The sequence below is a fragment of the Delphinapterus leucas genome, chromosome 4, assembly GCF_059928025.1.
Source record: "Delphinapterus leucas isolate spDelLeu-1000000601 "Yukka" chromosome 4, BTC_Dleu_Yukka2, whole genome shotgun sequence".
In the NCBI taxonomy this organism is placed as follows: Eukaryota; Metazoa; Chordata; class Mammalia; order Artiodactyla; family Monodontidae; genus Delphinapterus; species Delphinapterus leucas.
The window spans coordinates 9,100,658-9,117,921 of NC_143132.1; the positions used below are offsets into that span (position 1 = coordinate 9,100,658).

At 49.6% G+C, this 17,264-nt stretch overlaps 1 protein-coding gene across 8 annotated transcripts in view; it reads right to left on the reverse strand.

Annotated features, from left to right (window-relative positions):
- Nucleotides 1-17,264, reverse strand: part of DOP1B (DOP1 leucine zipper like protein B) — a 111,224-nt gene that overhangs the window by 30,136 nt on the left and 63,824 nt on the right. For all 8 annotated transcript variants that reach the window (XR_002641867.2, XM_089910271.1, XM_022553042.2 and 5 more), the window contains 8 exons: nucleotides 15,476-15,628; nucleotides 14,321-14,421; nucleotides 13,432-13,622; nucleotides 8,799-10,398; nucleotides 8,194-8,305; nucleotides 7,297-7,485; nucleotides 4,264-4,386; nucleotides 1,724-1,858 (listed from right to left, as the gene is read on the reverse strand). Coding sequence is in view for 7 of the 8 variants with exons in the window: in XM_089910271.1 (XP_089766397.1) it covers nucleotides 1,724-1,858; nucleotides 4,264-4,386; nucleotides 7,297-7,485; nucleotides 8,194-8,305; nucleotides 8,799-10,398; nucleotides 13,432-13,622; nucleotides 14,321-14,421; nucleotides 15,476-15,628 (2,604 nt within the window). In the remaining variant the exon portion in view is untranslated. The remainder of the gene's footprint in view (nucleotides 1-1,723; nucleotides 1,859-4,263; nucleotides 4,387-7,296; nucleotides 7,486-8,193; nucleotides 8,306-8,798; nucleotides 10,399-13,431; nucleotides 13,623-14,320; nucleotides 14,422-15,475; nucleotides 15,629-17,264) is intronic.

Here is a 17,264-nt window from a genome sequence, read left to right on the forward strand (position 1 = left end):
TCAGGCTCCTCTGAACCCTCTTCTTTTTCTTCTCCTTTTTTTTGAATTTTAAATCATATAGTTTTTCTTCCTCCTATAATATTTTTGCTTTCCAACAGTAAAAAAAATGGTACAAGAATCTGGCCCTTGGTCACAAGCCATTTTGCGGAATTCCTCAATATTCTCACTCCAATTTTTTTAACAATCAATGAATGAGGTAATCAATGACAGGGTTAATCATTAGATTCCAGAGCTTCTAAAATATCTCCCATTACTCAACAGTCCCTTTCTCTTTCTCTCCCTCCCTCTCCCCGCTCTCTCCTGCCCTCCTGAAAACATTTTACTGAAAATGCAAGAAAAAACTGAGAATTATGTTTCTGAGGAGAGCCCAAATCCTGAGATGCTTATGTCAGACTGTAGGGTCTGTATTTACAATTTCCTAGCCTTTTTTTAAAAAAATTTATTTATTTATTATTTATTTTTGGCTGCATGGGGTCTTCATTGCATGCGGGCTCTCTCCAGTTGCAGCGAGCAGGGGCTACTCTTCATTGCGATGCGCGGGCTTCTCATTGCGGTGGCTTCTCTTGTTGCAGCGCATGGGCTTCAGTAGTTGTGGCACACGGGCTCAGTAGTTGTGGCTCGCAGGCTCTAGAGCGCAGGCTCAGTAGTCGTGGCTCGCGGGCTCTAGAGCGCAGGCTCAGTAGTCGTGGCGCGCGGGCTTAGTTGCTCCACGGCATGTGAGCTCTTCCCGGACCAGGGCTCGAACCCGTGTCCCCTGCATTGGCAGGCGGATTCTTAACCACTGTGCTAACAGGGGTGTCCCAACAGGTTCCCAGCAGCTCAAGGCCACGTCCCTACGGGGATGACCTCAACCCCCTGAAAATGCCTGCCTAAGAAAGAAAGCTCAAGGCTTCTGAAGGAATCTGCTGTGTGTTTAGCCAACTCCTGATAGGTTCCTGACCTCCCTTTCTTTGAGCATTTATTAAGAAAACTTACAGTTATAAGTCCTTGCTCTGTCCCTTGTGAGATGCATATGTATCTCCTACAACCCAGGGATGTCTTTCTCAAGGACCTGGCAGCCATCCCTCTGAAATACCATCATCAAGAAAGATAGGGCCCCTGTTTCCCAGTATCCAAGGGAGCACAGGAACCTACCTTGCACTTTACAGTCAGCAAACCCCGATGGCCTAATTACATCCACCAACCCGCTTCTTGCTTGTTTGTAACTTTCCACTCCCCTGACTTTGCTGAAGCCCCTGCTTGTTCACCCTCCCTGCTCTTCATTCTCTGCTTAAACTACCCACTCACCTCTGCACAAACTGGAGCAGAGCACAACTCCTTCCCCTGCTGCAGTAGTTACTAAATAAAATCAGTCTTTTCCACCTTTAACTAGTGTCTGGCTTTGTTTAACTCTGACGCCTTTTCAGCTGCAAGTTCCTTGAGGCAAGTGACATTTCTTCTTTCTAACAGAGTTATTCGATTTGAACCACTACCGGGCAGAGCACCCTGCAGTGGGATGTGAGGATGGAAGTCTGTCCTTCACCTCAAGTGGCTTGCACCCCAAAACAGGAGCCCATGAAGCACATTTCATGGATCTCCGCAGAGCCCGGTAAGAACACCTTTGTTTTACAGCCCCCGAATTCCGAGTTGCTGCTGTAACCTCTGTTTCCCTCCCAAACACAGTTTATAAGACGTGGAGTTAGAGAGAGTGCTGCGTTCCTCTGAGGGTCCCCAGGCTCCTGACCTCGTCCCCTAGGACCTGCGGCGGCCTCTTCACCACTTCCTTCACCAGGTGCAGCACCGTGTCGGTCTGCAGGGTGCTCAGCGCACAGATCAGGTCCACGAGGGTCAGCTGGGACGCGCTGGCCGCCGGGACGATCTGCCGAGAAAAAAATCATTCCTTTAAGGCTCACAGAGAGAAAACGAGAAAAAGAATGACGCACAGAAAGTACTCTATCATACTTGCTCCTGGAAAAAGAGATTTGTTTTAATCTTTTAAAGAAATATTTAAATGAAAACTGGGTAATGGACTCTACTGGTGGGAATGAAGGGTGAGGTTAGCATTTAATCACTGTAACCTAATCAGTATCTCATACAAATAAGGAATCAAACGTGTAGCTGATGCTGGGCAGTCTCTCTGGTATGTTCAAGCTGAGGAAGCATCGTAGAAACAGATACGTTTAATTGGGAGGAAACAGGCTGATATCGAGACAGCCCCCAAAGTATGAGGACAGCAAGAAGAACAGGTAAATCAGGTTCACGAGAGCTGCCTGTGGCAGGCAAGCCCCGGTGAGGGAGGCATGTTGTGTAGGGTGGTAACATGCACTTGCAAGTATCAGGTTTCTCACCCGGAAGCACCAGCAAGTGCTAAGGTGGGTGGCCTGGGCCACCAGCCTCTCACACCTCCTCAGGGAACAGGGGCCTACGCTGGGCCCTGAGATAGTGTCCAGGGGGTGGGGCAGACCCTCTGAGGGAGGTACCAGGTAGGAACCTGCATGGTCGACAGAGGGGACCAGGGAAGAAGTACGTGCTGGTTTTGCAGAAGCACGTGAACCAAGCTTCTGGAGGACCTCGTGATGGACCAGTCAGTGGAGAAGGAATGGACAAAATGCACACTGAAGTCTGGGCGCAGGAATGCGATGATTTAAATTTTCTTGACCATCATGAACAAGCATTACTTTAATAAATTAAAAAAGCCGAATTTACATTATGGACGTGTCAGTGTAGGTTCAGCAACTGTGACAAGTGTAACCCCCTGACGGGGGCTGCTGGGGGAAGCAGGGCATGCACGTGCGGGACAGGGGAATACGGGAACTCCCTGTACCTTCCTCTCATTTTCTTGTGAACCTAAAACTGCCTTAAAAAGATAAAGTCTTTAAAAAGATTAGTTAAAAGAAAAAAAAAAGCTATCACGGGCTTCCCTGGTGACGCAGTGGTTGAGAGTCCGCCTGCCGATGCAGGGGACACAGGTTCGTGCCCCGGTCCGGGAAGATCCCACATGCCGCGGAGCGGCTGGGCCCGTGAGCCATGGCCACTGAGCCTGCGCGTCCGGAGCCTGCTCCGCAACGGGATAGGCCACAACAGTGAGAGGCCCGCGTACCACACACACACACACACACACACACACACAAAAAGTACATTCTCGTAAGCAGACTATTAGACAGTAGATTAAAAAGGCTAAATAGAAGTACAATCTACTCATTACAGAAAGATGAGAAAAGAGAAGTTGGGGGTGGCCTCCACTCCCTACCCACCCGACACCCCGTCTAGTTGTAACTGGCACAGCTAGAGTACATCATGCATTTATTTTTTTTTTTTTTTTTTTTGTTTTTTTTTTTTTTTTTTTTGCGGTACGCGGGCCTCTCACTGCTGTGGCCTCTCCCGTTGCGGAGCACAGGCTCCGGACGCGCAGGCTCAGCAGCCATGGCTTACGGGCCCAGCCGCTCCACGGCACGTGGGATCTTCCCGGACCAGGGCACGAACCTGTGTCCCCTGCATCGGCAGGCAGACTCTCAACCACTGCGCCACAAGGGAAGCCCACATCATGCATTTAAAACGGTGGAACTGGGCTTCCCTGGTGGCACAGTGGTTAAGAATCTGCCTGCCAATGAGGGGGACACGGGTTCAAGCCCTGGTCTGGGAAGATCCCACATGCCGCGGAGCAACTGAGCCTGTGCGCCACAACTACTGAGCCTGAGCTCTAGAGCCCGCGAGCCACAACTACTGAGCCCACGTGCCACAACTACTGAAGCCCGCGCGCCTAGAGCCTGCGCTCCGCAACATGAGAAGCCACAGCAATGAGAAGCCCACACAGGGCAACAAAGAGTAGCCCCTGCTCACCGCAACTAGAGAAAGCCCGCGTGCAGCAACGAAGACCCAAAGCAGCCAAAAATAGAGAAAGAAAAGAAAAGATTATAAAAAATAAAAGAATAAAAAATAAATAAAACAGTGGAACCACTGCCCCAGTCTCCCGTGTTGGCCTCTGACGTCACCTTTTTTTTTTTTTTTTTTTTGCGATACGTGGGCCTCTCACTGTTGTGGCCTCTCCTGTTGCGGAGCACAGGCTCCAGATGCGCAGGCCCAGCGGCCATGGCTGACGGGCCCAGCCGCTCCGCGGCATGTGGGATCTTCCCGGACCAGGACACGAACCCGTGTTCCTTGCATCGGCAGGCGGACTCTCAACCACTGCGCCACCAGGGAAGCCCTGGCGTCACCTTTGATCACACATGACCCTCTGGTATTTTGTCAGAGTAAGTTAGTTACTGCTTTCATTTCTGGCTTTACCTTTGTCTTACTGTGGCGTTTCACTTTCTTCCTGCCCCACACCGCTGCAACAGCTGCTGTCAGCTGAACTCCAAGATGGGCTGTCAAGGGGTTTAAGAAATCTAAAATTTTTTGTCGTATGGTCTAAAAAATAGAAAAACGAAGAGTTAGAGCAGAGTAGAATCAGGGCTACGGTGGACTGTGCACTTCACCACCAGCACCTGTAAACCCTGGGAGCCAGGGCGGGCCTTTGTCTCAGCATCACGGGCACCAGGCCGCGGGAGGAGGAACTGGACGAGAGGCACGGTGGGCAGCCCAGGCGGACGGACAGATGGCTAGCGGAGCCGAGCAGGAAGAGACCCTTGGGAGGTGATGAATACCACCTCCGAGCAGCTGTGAGCAGGGCAGGGCTCGAAGGCAGCCATCCAAGCCTTTGCAGATACAGTGAGGAAGGGGGTGGGGGGGTACCCAGCAGTGGAGTCGGCACTGTTCCCAGCCTGAAAGCCCCTAGCCTCACTTGTCTCAACCAGCCCTGGAAGGGCTAATATGCATCAGGAAGGATGTTTTTCAATTTCCAGAAATATGTACCATTTAACTAACTTTGTTATGTAACCAACTAAAAATAAACTCACAGCACGGCCCCGGACGTCACTCAGCACCCTCCCTTTGGCTGCGCCTGGATTTTTCTCCATTCCTGAAACCTCCATGTCCCTTCCTCTACAAATCCTGTGGGTCTCATAGCCTCTAACACCTCCCTACCCAGGCAAATCCTCTCTTCCTGGGTCTCAGCTCAGCCCCTCTGCCTCAGGAAGGCCTCCTCAACCCCCTGACCAGGGGTCACAGCCTGTAAGAGTGCCCCGCATTCTTTGTAGCACTTCTCATCATTATTTTTAAATTGATGGTTAACGTCTGTATCCGCCAGGCAGACAAGGACTTACTTGCTCTATCTTATCCACTAGTGGATAAGCAGGGCCTGGTACGTAGCAGCAGACATGCAAATGTTTGTGGAATGAATGAATTTACCTTGGGCTTCCTCTGTCCCCACTGCCTTAGTTTAGCATCTCCTTAGATACAACTGGCCATGGGATGGAGACATCCTCTCCCTCCCGCCGCGGTTTCTGCTCCAGAGAAACCACGGGGGCCCCAGCTCAAGGCCTTGGGTCCTTCAGGGAGGGCTTAAGCTAAGTGCTCAATAAATGTTAGCCATCGCCAAAATGAATCCTTCCATCAGCCCAGGAGATAGGCTACTAATAACAGACTCATTTCACAGAGGAGGAAACCGAGGCTCAGGCTGCTTGCCTGAGGATTTTCTGAACCTTTCTAGAGCTTAATTTTTAGGCTTAAATTAAGCAGGTTCCTGTGGCAGCTTGAAATACAGCAGATTTCCCTTGGAGGGTATCTCTGGAGCTGACAGAACATTTTGGAGGCCACCTGTGCAACTGCCTGACTCACTATAGAAAGATCAGAAAACAGAAGTCAGAGGCGGGCTCCATTCCCTACTCACCCTCATCCCAGCATCACTGCTTATCAGATGCACGATTGAGGGCAAAGCACTCACTCTCTCCACATCCCAATGTCCTCATCTGTAATCTGGGAATAATAATAGTACCCACCTTGCAGGTGAGGACTAAACGCGCCAATAAATGAAGAGTGCTTGGAGGATGCCTGGCTTCGTGTTTCCAACTGAGGAAACTACAGCACAGACAGGTTAAGGAACTTGCCCAGGGTCCCACAAAGCACCTGAGCAGGGAGCTGAATCCAGGTGATCTGGCTCCTTGTGTCCCTATCTGTTCTGCTCAGCCCGGGCTGCCAGATGCCAGTGTAAGCTCCGAGGCTGCACCTGGCACCAGGGGTGCTCAGCTAAATGAGACACAGCCAGATAATTCTGAGCCACCAGACACAGCAATCAGAGACTGAGCTGGGACGCTATCAAGAGAGAGTGAACTGTAACCAAGCAGGATCCTATGGGGGCCTTCCTGGGACAGACCCCTCCCCACCATGTCCTCTGCCTGCCTCTTGTTTGTAGAAAAGCTTTAGTCTCCCAGGCCTCCCCTGAGTCACAAAAGCCTGGCTCAGGAATTAATGATTGCAAGGATGTGAACACATGATGACAAACGTAGCAGTGGGGTGAGGAGAACTGATAACAATTTAAACGGTAAATCGGCCATATGGCAGTCACAGAATCTTTAGTTCCTCCCTGAAATACATAGATAAGTGTCTGAGGCATATTTCTGAGTTGTTTTACAGATACTAAAACCCCCACCAAATGGAAGAAGCTAACTGCATGATGACCATAAACAGGTAGCCCCCAGACCCGCTGGAGCCTGAGGATTAATGATGTTAACTCCTGTGACACGGCCCTGTTTTCTCATCATCAACCAATCAGAGAACTGTACGTGAGCTGTTCACCCACCCTGCAACTCCCCTCCCTCACCTTACCCTTAAAAACTCTTCCCTGAAACCCATCGGGGGAGTTCAGGTTTTTTTGAGCATTAGCTGCCCACACTTCTTGTCTGGTGCCTTAAAATAAACCCCCCACTTTCCTTTAACACGACCTGGTGTCAGTAGATTGCCTTTACTGCGTGCAGGCGAGTGGACCCAAGTTTGGTTCGGTAACAGAACTAGAAATGCTCTGGGTTGTGAGCTTCTGGTTTAATAAAAAACTCAAGGACACCTCAACACTTGTTCAAGGCACCACTGAAAGCAGAACGTAAGAGCTAAGCTGTCTTAGTAGAGGTGCTTAAGAGAAACAGGTTGAGGACTTTAGGTACCCTACCTGGAACCCCCAGAGACTTTATGTTTGGCTTAAAAAAAAAAAAAGGGCCAAGGGGAAAAAATAAACTGAAAACTACTCACAAAGCTTTTCTTTCCATGAATAGGAAACTTATTCTAATAAACGAACTGGAGATTTCTACTTCCAACTTACTTCTAATGTGGGTTTCTCTGAGCACATTACGTTTGATTATTTATGTATATAACCCTGTACATTTTTATTTTTTGGTGGGACAATACAAGACAGAGGAAATCGTAAACACACAAAGGAAGCTCTCTCACTTTGGTGGTTTTAAAGTAAACGGAAGAAGATCCCTTCGTGGCTCCAAGGAGATCCATGGGTCTCTTTCGAGTCTCCTCCTTTCTGAGAACATTCCAGAGAAGGGCCATGGTATTAACAATTCGAGGAAGCTCTTCCAGAATAGCATTCTTGGCATTTTTCAAATTGGTAGGGTCACTCACAGCAGCGGTCTAAAAACGAAAACGAACATGTGAGACTCGGCTGCGACTGCGGTGAAACCATCTCCCTTTCCACGAGGACAGTGGTGCTGGTGGGATAAAGTCTTGGCTGTAGCACTCTCCAGAGCAAGTCCCACGTGTGGTCTGGAAGTAAAATGCCTCCCTGAGCATTTAAACCCATGATTTTCTTTCAAAGAGGGAGACCTAAAAAAAAAAAAAAAAAAAAAAAAAAAAAAAAAACAAAGAGGGAGACCTGTGCATCTGAGGCTCCTCATTACAAACTCTTCCAATCACTCAACCAAAGCACTAGCTGCGTTCTACAATCTGATCCCAGATACGGTAGAGCAACCAACAGCTAAAACGTCTTCAAACTCCATAAGGCCAAGTAAAAAGTACCCGGAAAAAAGATGACATTCTATCCTATACTGGTGGAGGGCTGAAGTCGCCCACAGAGAGCACCAGCAAGAACAAAACCACGTCTGCATTACTTACATACATACATTTGCACTACTTACATCCATACATTTGCATTACTTACATACATACATTTGCACGTATATTTGCATACACTTCATTATTTGCATGTGTGTTCATTTGCATTAACGTTTGCGTATATGTTTGTATTACATACATACATTTCTTCTTTGAAACAGACGTAACCCCAATGAAAACAAAACAATATATGAAAACTGTCTCGAACTCAGGAAAAAAATGATTTACCTTTTTGTTTTGGTTGGGTTGTTCCAAAAGACAAAAATGACTAATGGTTGTTAGACCTTCCAAAAGAGTGAGTGGATAATCCGGAGAAATGTTTTCCCTCTTGGAGGTTATGCTTTGGTGAAGAAACGAGAAACTGGTTTTGAGAATCTTTAAGAATGAGGCCATAAAGGTTTTTAATCGTACATATAAACACGGAAACCACAGAGGTATCACGATCTTAAAAAACTGGGGCTCTCATAATGAAATACTGTTACAAGAAGGACAGGCATGATTTGTGCTGTTTTTACATTTATACAGTCGTTTTCGAAAAATGTTTCCAGGTGTTTTAGAATGTCTGTGAAGATCCACATTTTTCTTTCTGTTTTGCAAAACTAATGAAGAGAGACTGACTTGTCCTGTAACACTCATCTAGCCTGGGTAGTCATGTGGAATTGAAAATAAAGGAGCTGAACATTTAGTTCCTGGCTACCCCCTTTGATGACGATGCTAACTAGGCTTTTGATTAGGTTGAAATTATCCTCCAATTGGCTTCTAGGGGAAATCAGCCGTCTGTGACTAAAGCTGTCATTAAAGAAACAGCTAACACATCAAAGGGTTCACCGTACCTGATAGAGAGCTTCACCGATTCGCTTTCATACTGCTTGACCAGCTCGTCCAAGTTTTTGCAAATCTGGACGAGGAAGGGGGTCACCGTCCAGCCCAGGGACCTTCCGAAGTACGGCAAGGAGTGCGTGACCAGGCTGACCCAGGCCGGGTGCATGCCGTAGCCGTAGGCCGGCTGCAGGCCCCTCACCACGGCGGACACCAGCAGCCCCTGCGAGGTGAGCCGGTGGGGCTGTACATACTGCAGGGCGCTGATGGCCTCCTGGAAGCTCAGGGTCTGCCGCCACTCCCGGGACAGGTCCGCCTGGTGTTCCGCCTCCTCGTGCACCGGCCCCAGGTGGTGCTCCAGGACGATGAGCGCCTGCAGCAGCTTCAGCAGCTCAATCTGCAGGGGGTGCTCGCTCCAGATCTGGTCCTGGCCCAGGTTGATGAGATTCTCCTCGAACAGGCTGTCCTCCCGCTGGGCTTGGCCCCGCTCCGCCACGGCCAGTCCGTAGCGCTTGTGGCTTGTATACATGGACGCGGACAGCGAGAGCAGCACAAACTCCTGGACCCTGCACCTCTGCAGCAGGCTGTGGATGAACTCCACGTTCTTCCCTTCGGCTGACTTGGCCACCGAGACCAGCTGCGTCATCATTCTGATCAAAACTGCGACGCTCTTGACCTGCACGTCCCGGTTGCCGAGGACGTCTCGGTGGGAGACCTTCAGGTAACAAGGGTAGTAGCTGCGCAGGAAGCTCAGGCACAGGTAGGTGAGGAGCTCGATCAGCAGCGAGTGAGGGCACACGTTGGGGGACTGGGTCTGGAGCTTTCCGTAGAAGCTCTGGCCGACGAGGGCCTCCTGGTGGCGAGCCAGGAGGTTGGAGACGAGGTTGAGGTGCGCGGTGGAGCTGGTGTCCATGCTGGTCCGGGACATGGCCTCGATGAACTCTTTGGGGTTGGTTTTGAGCACGGCTTCTAGCACAGAGAAGGCGTACAGCACTCGCCGGGAGTCATAGGGCTGCAGGTAGAGCAGGATGTGCTTAAACAGGGCCTCGATCGCCTCCTGCCTCTCCCGCTGCTGCTTCAGCTGCCGGGCCACGCTCAGGGCCTGGAGCTCCGCGTCGGCCTCCTCGTCGCTGGACAGCGACTCCGAAGCCTGGGTCTTGTCCGAGTCCACGCGCGCCAGGCTCCACTTGACAGTGGACTTGAGGCTGGCCACCGGCTCTGGGGGGCCCTGGGCTGCAGCGGGGAGGGGCATGCGGCAGAGCTCGCCGCCGCTCAGCTCCTGGGGCTCGTGGGACGGGGAGGAGAAGGGGGACGTGTGCTCGCTCTCCGTGGGGCTCGTGTCCGCGGACTCGGTGCGCTCGCTGTCGTCCGCGGTGTCGCAGGCCGCCCCGTCCAGCAGGTCCGCGCAGCAGGCAAGGTCTTCCTCGCTGGGCTCGCGGCCTGGCGGGCATACCTCGGGCTCCTTCTCCACCTCGGCCCAGATGGCCTCGCGGTCCACGGTTGGGAACTGGCTCAGGGGCGCGCTCTCTTCGCCACCACCCTCCTGAAGCTCGGGTGCGCCCCACGCCTCTTTGAATGAGGTTCGCTTCCTGTTAAACCAATGACGCCAGTCTTCTGAAAATTACAGAACAACAGACGACTTCAGAACAGGAGGGTCAGTTATGACAAGTCGCTTCTAGAGTGATCTTTGTCTTAAAGCCAGGCAGAAAGATCAATATTAGTAAAATTCTCCTGTGGGAGGAGGGACAAGATAAATTCTTTGCGACAACGTGGATGGACCTGGAGGGTATCATGCTTAGTGAAATGTCGGACAGAAAATCACAAATACTGTATGTTACCGCTTATATGTGGAGTCTAAAAATTAAAACAAGTGAATGAATGTAACAAAGCAGAAACAGACTCACAGTCACAGAGAACAAACTAGTGGTTACCAGTGGGGGCAGGGTGGCAGGAGGAGACACGGATAGGGGATTACGAGGTACAAACTCCTGTGTATACAAGAAATAAGCTACCAGGATATACTGTGCAGCACATGGCATATACCCAATATGTTATAATAACTATAAGTGGAGTATAACCTTTAAAACCTGTGAACCACTATGTTGTACACATGAAACTTACATCGTATTGTAAATCAGCTATACCTCAACCAAAAGAAGGAAGTGTAAAAACCACAAAATAAAATATAATTCCCCCATGAAACAACAACACTAGAGTCTAGATTACACTACAGATGGAAGGCAGACAAGCAAAGTGAACAGGCCTTTTAAAACGTTCAAGAAATTGGATCATTTAGTTACATTGTCATAGGAAATATAAATATCCCGAGTTTAGGGGAAGGGTGATTTAAAAAAAAAATGCCTATCATTTTCTCCCGGGAGTTTCCTTTCAAAAAAAGGTATCCTACAGAAATGTCAGCAGAAGGTCTTCAAAGCTAAGAGGGTATCACTGAAACGTCTTGAATAAAAACAAACTGGAAAGCAAACAAGACATCCACAGTAAGAGGACTGAAAAACCTCACGGCACAGGCATGCAGAGGGCTACTGTTTGGGTTTTGTTTTTTTTTTTTTTTTTTTTGCGGTATGCGGGCCTCTCACTGCTGTGGCCTCTCCCGTTGCGGAGCACAGGCTCCGGACGCGCAGGCTCAGCGGCCATGGCTCACGGGCCCAGCCGCTCTGCGGCATGTGGGATCCTCCCAGACCGGGGCACGAACCCGTGTCCCCTGCATCGGCAGGCGGACTCTCAACCACTGCGCCACCAGGGAAGCCCTGTTTGGGTTTTTTAAAGATACTTAAAAAAAAAAAAAAAAGATACTTCTACACGTACGATATGGAGCAATGTGTAGAGTATATTAAGTATTGAAGAAAAAAGACTAAGCTGCAGAATCTAGCTGTACAGAATAAGCCCAGTTAGGGGAGAGTGCCTATAACATGCAGCTATGAAAAAGTCTGGAATGATAGCTACTGAACCACTGACAGTAAGGCGTTCTATCAGCCGGCACCGCGAGGGACTTTCACTTGTGCTTTTACTTCCCGATTGAAGATTCCAGTTCTTAAAATAAGCACGCCAGTATCTCTGAGATCAGAAAATACACAACACTTTAAAGTGCTCAGGTCTCTTTAAAAAAAGGAGTGAAAAGCCAGACGTCTTTGGTACTGCCAAACGTTTGTAATAGGCAGCTTTCAGCAAATCTATTCCATGAACACTAAGCCAGGTTAGGAAAGAAGGAAGAATAAGATTTTAGAAATAGAGGAGCTGCCTGGTGCGCACAACAGTATTTAAAAAGTAGATTTCTACAGGTTCACGGAGGTAGCGTGCAGGGTAAGCAGAACCCTTCTAGTCGTTTCCAGGGAGAGAACGTGGCAGAGAAAACGCATTTTCTCTTACTAGGCAGGTAGCATTAAACGTCAATTAGAGGGGGCAGCAGGAAGTGCCACGAGACTTTTAAAACCCAATGAGCCGTGAAGTTAAAACTTTCTCGTTAAAGCAAAGGAATGCTTAAAATCTAGCTTCCCTTAATGAAGAGCAAACTTTTAAGAAGGTGCTTAGTTTATACTTCTTTGCATTTTACTTTCTTATAATTGTGGAGTAATAAAATGCCTCTTCTTTGAGGAGGCACCTAAAGGAAAACCAGAAGTTACAGTTTTAGGCAAGGAACCTTGTAAGGAAAGGAAACCACTTCAGGAATCTTTGCTTATTTAGGTGTTAGGCTGCTTTTCTCTGTAAGATAAGACTGTGACAAACACTGAATATTTACAACCCGGTGATCTAAACAAACTAATCAAAGCTTGTAAAACCATCACTTAGAAAACTGCAGGAAGTCATAAAATACACTTATTGTGGGAAGCAATGTTAGATCATAAACTGCTCTAGGTATTAGTCACTGAAATTTAATGAACTCATCGGTTTTATTTTAGCCTTTCTTTTCTTCTTCCTACCCATACTCTTTTAAATTTATGTTAAAGATGCCTCTGAAAGTTCTCAGAACCCAAAGGTCTATTTCTTCTGCATTTCTGATTATATGTTAACAGCTGGAAAGCGCCTTGGAGAGCAGACAGAAAAGAAATCACTTACCTTGTTCTTGACAGTTCTGGAGCAGAAGTAATTTTTATAAAGTACAACTGAGTAGGTTACATGCAAATTTCAACATTCTTGATCATTCATACCTGGAGGCAACCTCAACTCTCCTGTCCCAGGTCTGAGAAGTGCTAGCCTACCCAACCCAAACTGAACTTCACGCCAGACCTCAGACTTCTTTCATAAGTGAAGGGTTGGCCTTGGAGACCTTTGGATGGATGGTCTGTTTTTCTCTCCTCCTACCTTAGATGCACTTGAATTACTTTCTCTAGCAAAAGAACCAAGAATCAGCTATATTTATTGGAACATGGGTTACTAACATTTTCCTTTATAATATAAAAAAATCATATTTTTCAGTGAACATAACAAACCCACCACCTAGCATTTCTAAGTGCTGGTTCATCCGATTCTTAAATTTTAAAAGTCCCTACAAAGTACCTTCATACCTTCTGAATGTGGCAAAACCACCATGGAGTTCTAAGTGCCTTGCTGCTGCACCAGGCAGCTGGGGTCCACCCCTTCCTGCCCCAGGGACAGAGAGCTGGCCTGGCCTGCGCGCGGCGTGCTCACCCGTTGAGCTCTCCTGCTTGAGGCAGTGAATGGAGGCCCTCTGGGTTTTGGGCTCAAGCAGGAGTAGCAGCACGGGCTCCAGGATGCGGGCCACGTCGCCGAGGGAGAGCGCCCGCACCAGCCAGCTCTGGGCGGTGGCCCCGATGGCGCCGTCTGTGCAGGCCAGGCTGTCGAGCACGACGAACAGGGACCTGTGGGGGGATGCGAACCGTCAGGGCGGCTGGGACGCCCTCGGGGAGCTTCACCTGGCCTGGGCTTCCTGACCCAGGCAGACGAGGACCAGGGATGTTAACCCTGCTCTCAGCTAGAGTCTCTGGGGTGGGGTGGGGGGGAGCTTTTAAAATCCCGATGCCCAGGCCTCACCCCAAATGGTGGGGGGGAGGAGGTACCAGAATCAGCTGGCATCTCTCTAAGGGTGTGTGTCTGACCCCCGCATCTAGAGCTCCGGAAATAAGGTGGGGGATTTTCAAAACCAGTGTAGAACAGAATGCGCCTACGATACAGTTCACGTCTTCAGCATGTGGTTGAGGACATCGCAGGTGCACACACCCAGTGTGGCTGCCACCCGAGTCAAGATCTAGCCCATCTTCATCTCCCTACCAAGCCCCCTCGGGGGGCACGTTCTACCAGCTCCTCAGGTGAGTCTGAGGCACGTGGGGCTTTCTCCTCCCTCCAAGGCCAAATTAAGCAAACTCCTCCCAGGTATTCACACCCGTCTGGCCGGAATTCACTTAGGGGATCACAGGAATCGTTCGCTCTGCATCAAGAACATGGGGTCAGGTTTTCCACTGCGCACATCTCCCTCTCCCCAGCCCGACACACTGACCCGGCACCTCTGCAAAGTGTCCCTGTGCTTTTAAGGGTAAGTTATAAAAAAGTCCCCCCTCACCTGTCAAAGGAGCGATTGTGAGATGTCACTCGACTGCCTTGGACCTCTCTCGTCAGGTGCCAGATGACGGAAAATCGAAACAGAGCTTCCACTCTCGTGCCCTCGAGCAGGAAAGAAACGGGAGTGAGGGACCTGATTTCCTAGCAGAGCACTGCTCTCAGTGGCAGTAAACCCATTTAAGTGACAAACAAGCTCAGCGGAGAGGCAGCAACCCAGGCGGAGATGCTGGAGTCTCATCAGTGCCTGGTGTCCGATGGCGCCTGGAGCAGGGAGGACCCGGGTCCTTGCCTTCCTTGCTCCCACTAACACAGGTGTGCTTTCCGGGGAGTGCATATTCCAGACTCAGCGTCAGCCCGAGTCTGGGGTCACACCTAGGCCTGTGGCTGAAGGAAAACACAGAGCATAGCCTTCTCATGGCCTTTGGCAGTGCCGGGCTGAATGGCTTAGAGAACAGGACACGACAGCAAAGCAGAGCCAGCCAGGGCTTCCAAGGCGACACATTCTCCATGACTGCCTACTTCACTGAGAACTCTAGAAGCCCTGCAGGCATCATGGGAGCCTGGGCAGATTTCCCTGGTGAGCCTTAATATGACACAGGGGACAGCTCGTGCTTCTGGAGGCCTTCCAGTCCTGAAATTATTAATGTATTAAAATGTTACTAATGTGGACTTCCCTGGTGGCGCAGTGGTTAAGAATCCTCCTGCCAGTGCAGGGGACAGGGGTTCGAGCCCTGGTCTGGGAAGATCCCACATGCCGCAGAGCAACTAAGCGCATGCACCACAGCTACTGAGCCTGCACTCTAGAGCCTGCGTGCCACAACTACTGAGCCTGCATGCCTAGAGCCCGTGCTCTGCAACAAGAGAAGCATGGGTGAGAGGCCCATGTACCAGGCATGGGTGAGAGAAGCAAGGGTGAGAGGCCCATGTACCAGGGCGAGGACTGGCCCCTGCTCGCCACAACTAGAGAAAGACTGCGCGCAGCAGCGAAGACCCAACACAGGCAAAAAAAAAAAATGTTACTAGTGCCATAGGCCTGCCCGTTAATCAGGATGTCCACTGAGCCCCAGAAAGCCTCCGACCAGATATAGGTAAGTCTGCCTGGGCTCACGGTGTCAGGACCGATGTCAGACGGAGGTTGTCGGCTGCAAAGACTCACCTTGTCAGGGTGCAGGAGAGCATGACAGACGATGTCCTCGCAGATGCTGGCTGTCGGGGCCAGGCAGTGCAGGCGGTAGAACAACTCCACACACGTGACGTGATGCTCCTGGGTCTCCTTGTTCAGCTGATTCCAAAGCACGTGAGCCACCCTCTGGACGGAGGGGAGACAGTGTGAGCACAGGCAGCTCCCGCCCACTTCCTCCTTGTGGCAGCCCAGTCCCGGCCCCCAGGTACTGGCTTCTGCCTACATTTGCTATGGGAGAGTCCTCAATACACAAAGAGCCACCACCACCAAGCAGAACAAAGCGAAGCAAACCCAAACCACATTACAGACCCCTCAGGAGTCATCCGGGCAAGGGCAACGTTATAGGTTAAACTTGGATGTCTGAGACTAGCTCAGGACACTGCAGCTCTTGCCCAGACCTTCACTTGCAGAGGGGAATCATCTGGAAGCAAGAACCTATCAGCTGAGGCATCCTTTCAACAAGCATACACCAAGGCTCCCTACATGCCAGCACTGGGGTTCCAGAGACGGACCCTCTAGGAAGTTTGGTGGATTTGCGGTGGTCGCTATCCTGAGATAGACACCATAGGACCTTACCACCTAGGGTTGGCTCAAACTGGCGTTCAGCTTTCATTCCCCAAACTTGTTTGTTCCCATTTCTGTGCACAACGCTGTGGCAGATGCCCTGGCTCACCTTCAGGGCACAAATTGTATCCCAAATAGAGTCCTTCATCTCCCCAGCCCTGAACTCAGCAGCTTTAAACATATGAGGTCTGCAAGTGGCTGCAGCCCCTCCCCAAGCCCCAGGGAGCACGGCGGGTGCCTGACCCAACCACAGTGAGACTCAAAAGGAGGGCTGGTGGCCACTTCCGGGAGCGGAATTTCTGAAGGCATTCTTCCAGGTCGTGGAAAAAGATGATGTGTCACAGATTATAACTTTTTATAATGTACATCTTAGATCAGAGAACTTCTTTTGGCTCATTTATTTCTCTTGAACAAAACTGTCTTCTCTGCACAGATCAAATTAACCACTGACTGGTTTGAGCCACTAACCATTATTTATTTTTTTATCTAGGGGACCATGATTTCCAATTAACAAGTTACGTGTAAACTTCTGATACAAAACTTTCGACTAAGAGTCCCCTTACGTGCAGTCCCTACGGCAAATTTATGAGTAAGATGCTCCACCTGGAAGGTTTAAAGTTTTTTTTGGAGGGTTTCTGAGACTTGATACTGATCACAAAAACACACCTGCTCCTTCATCTGTCTTAGCCTTCTCAATCCCTATGTTCTGGACGTTTTATTAGTGGTTAGCAATCTGCCTTACAACCTAGAAAGGGCAGGGTATTCTTGGGATATCTGACCTTATCCTCATTTGCACTGTGTGCAGAAGGAAAGCTGGTAGGTGAGCCATCCCATGGGAATGAGAAAAAGGCTAGAGGATGTGGAACCAGCCCAACACCTGGAATCCAAGAACCTGGGGCACATCCTGGCTACTTGTGCAGGTTGCATTACCACTCCTAATTCCAGCATCTCAATGTGGGCAGGTACCAGCCACACCCAGCTCTTGAGAACCTGATAATATATAACCGTATGCTCCGGTGCTTGGCAAGTAGTAGACACTCAGGTATGTACTAAATCTGAGTCAAAATAAAAATCCAGGCTTTGGAAAGAACTCATAAAAGTACACTTCACACCAAACAAGAGGAAAGTATTGAGTGCTACCATTTTTACTCTATTAATAGCTTTCCAAGGAGTCACGGGCTCAATTCTTTCTTCTCTT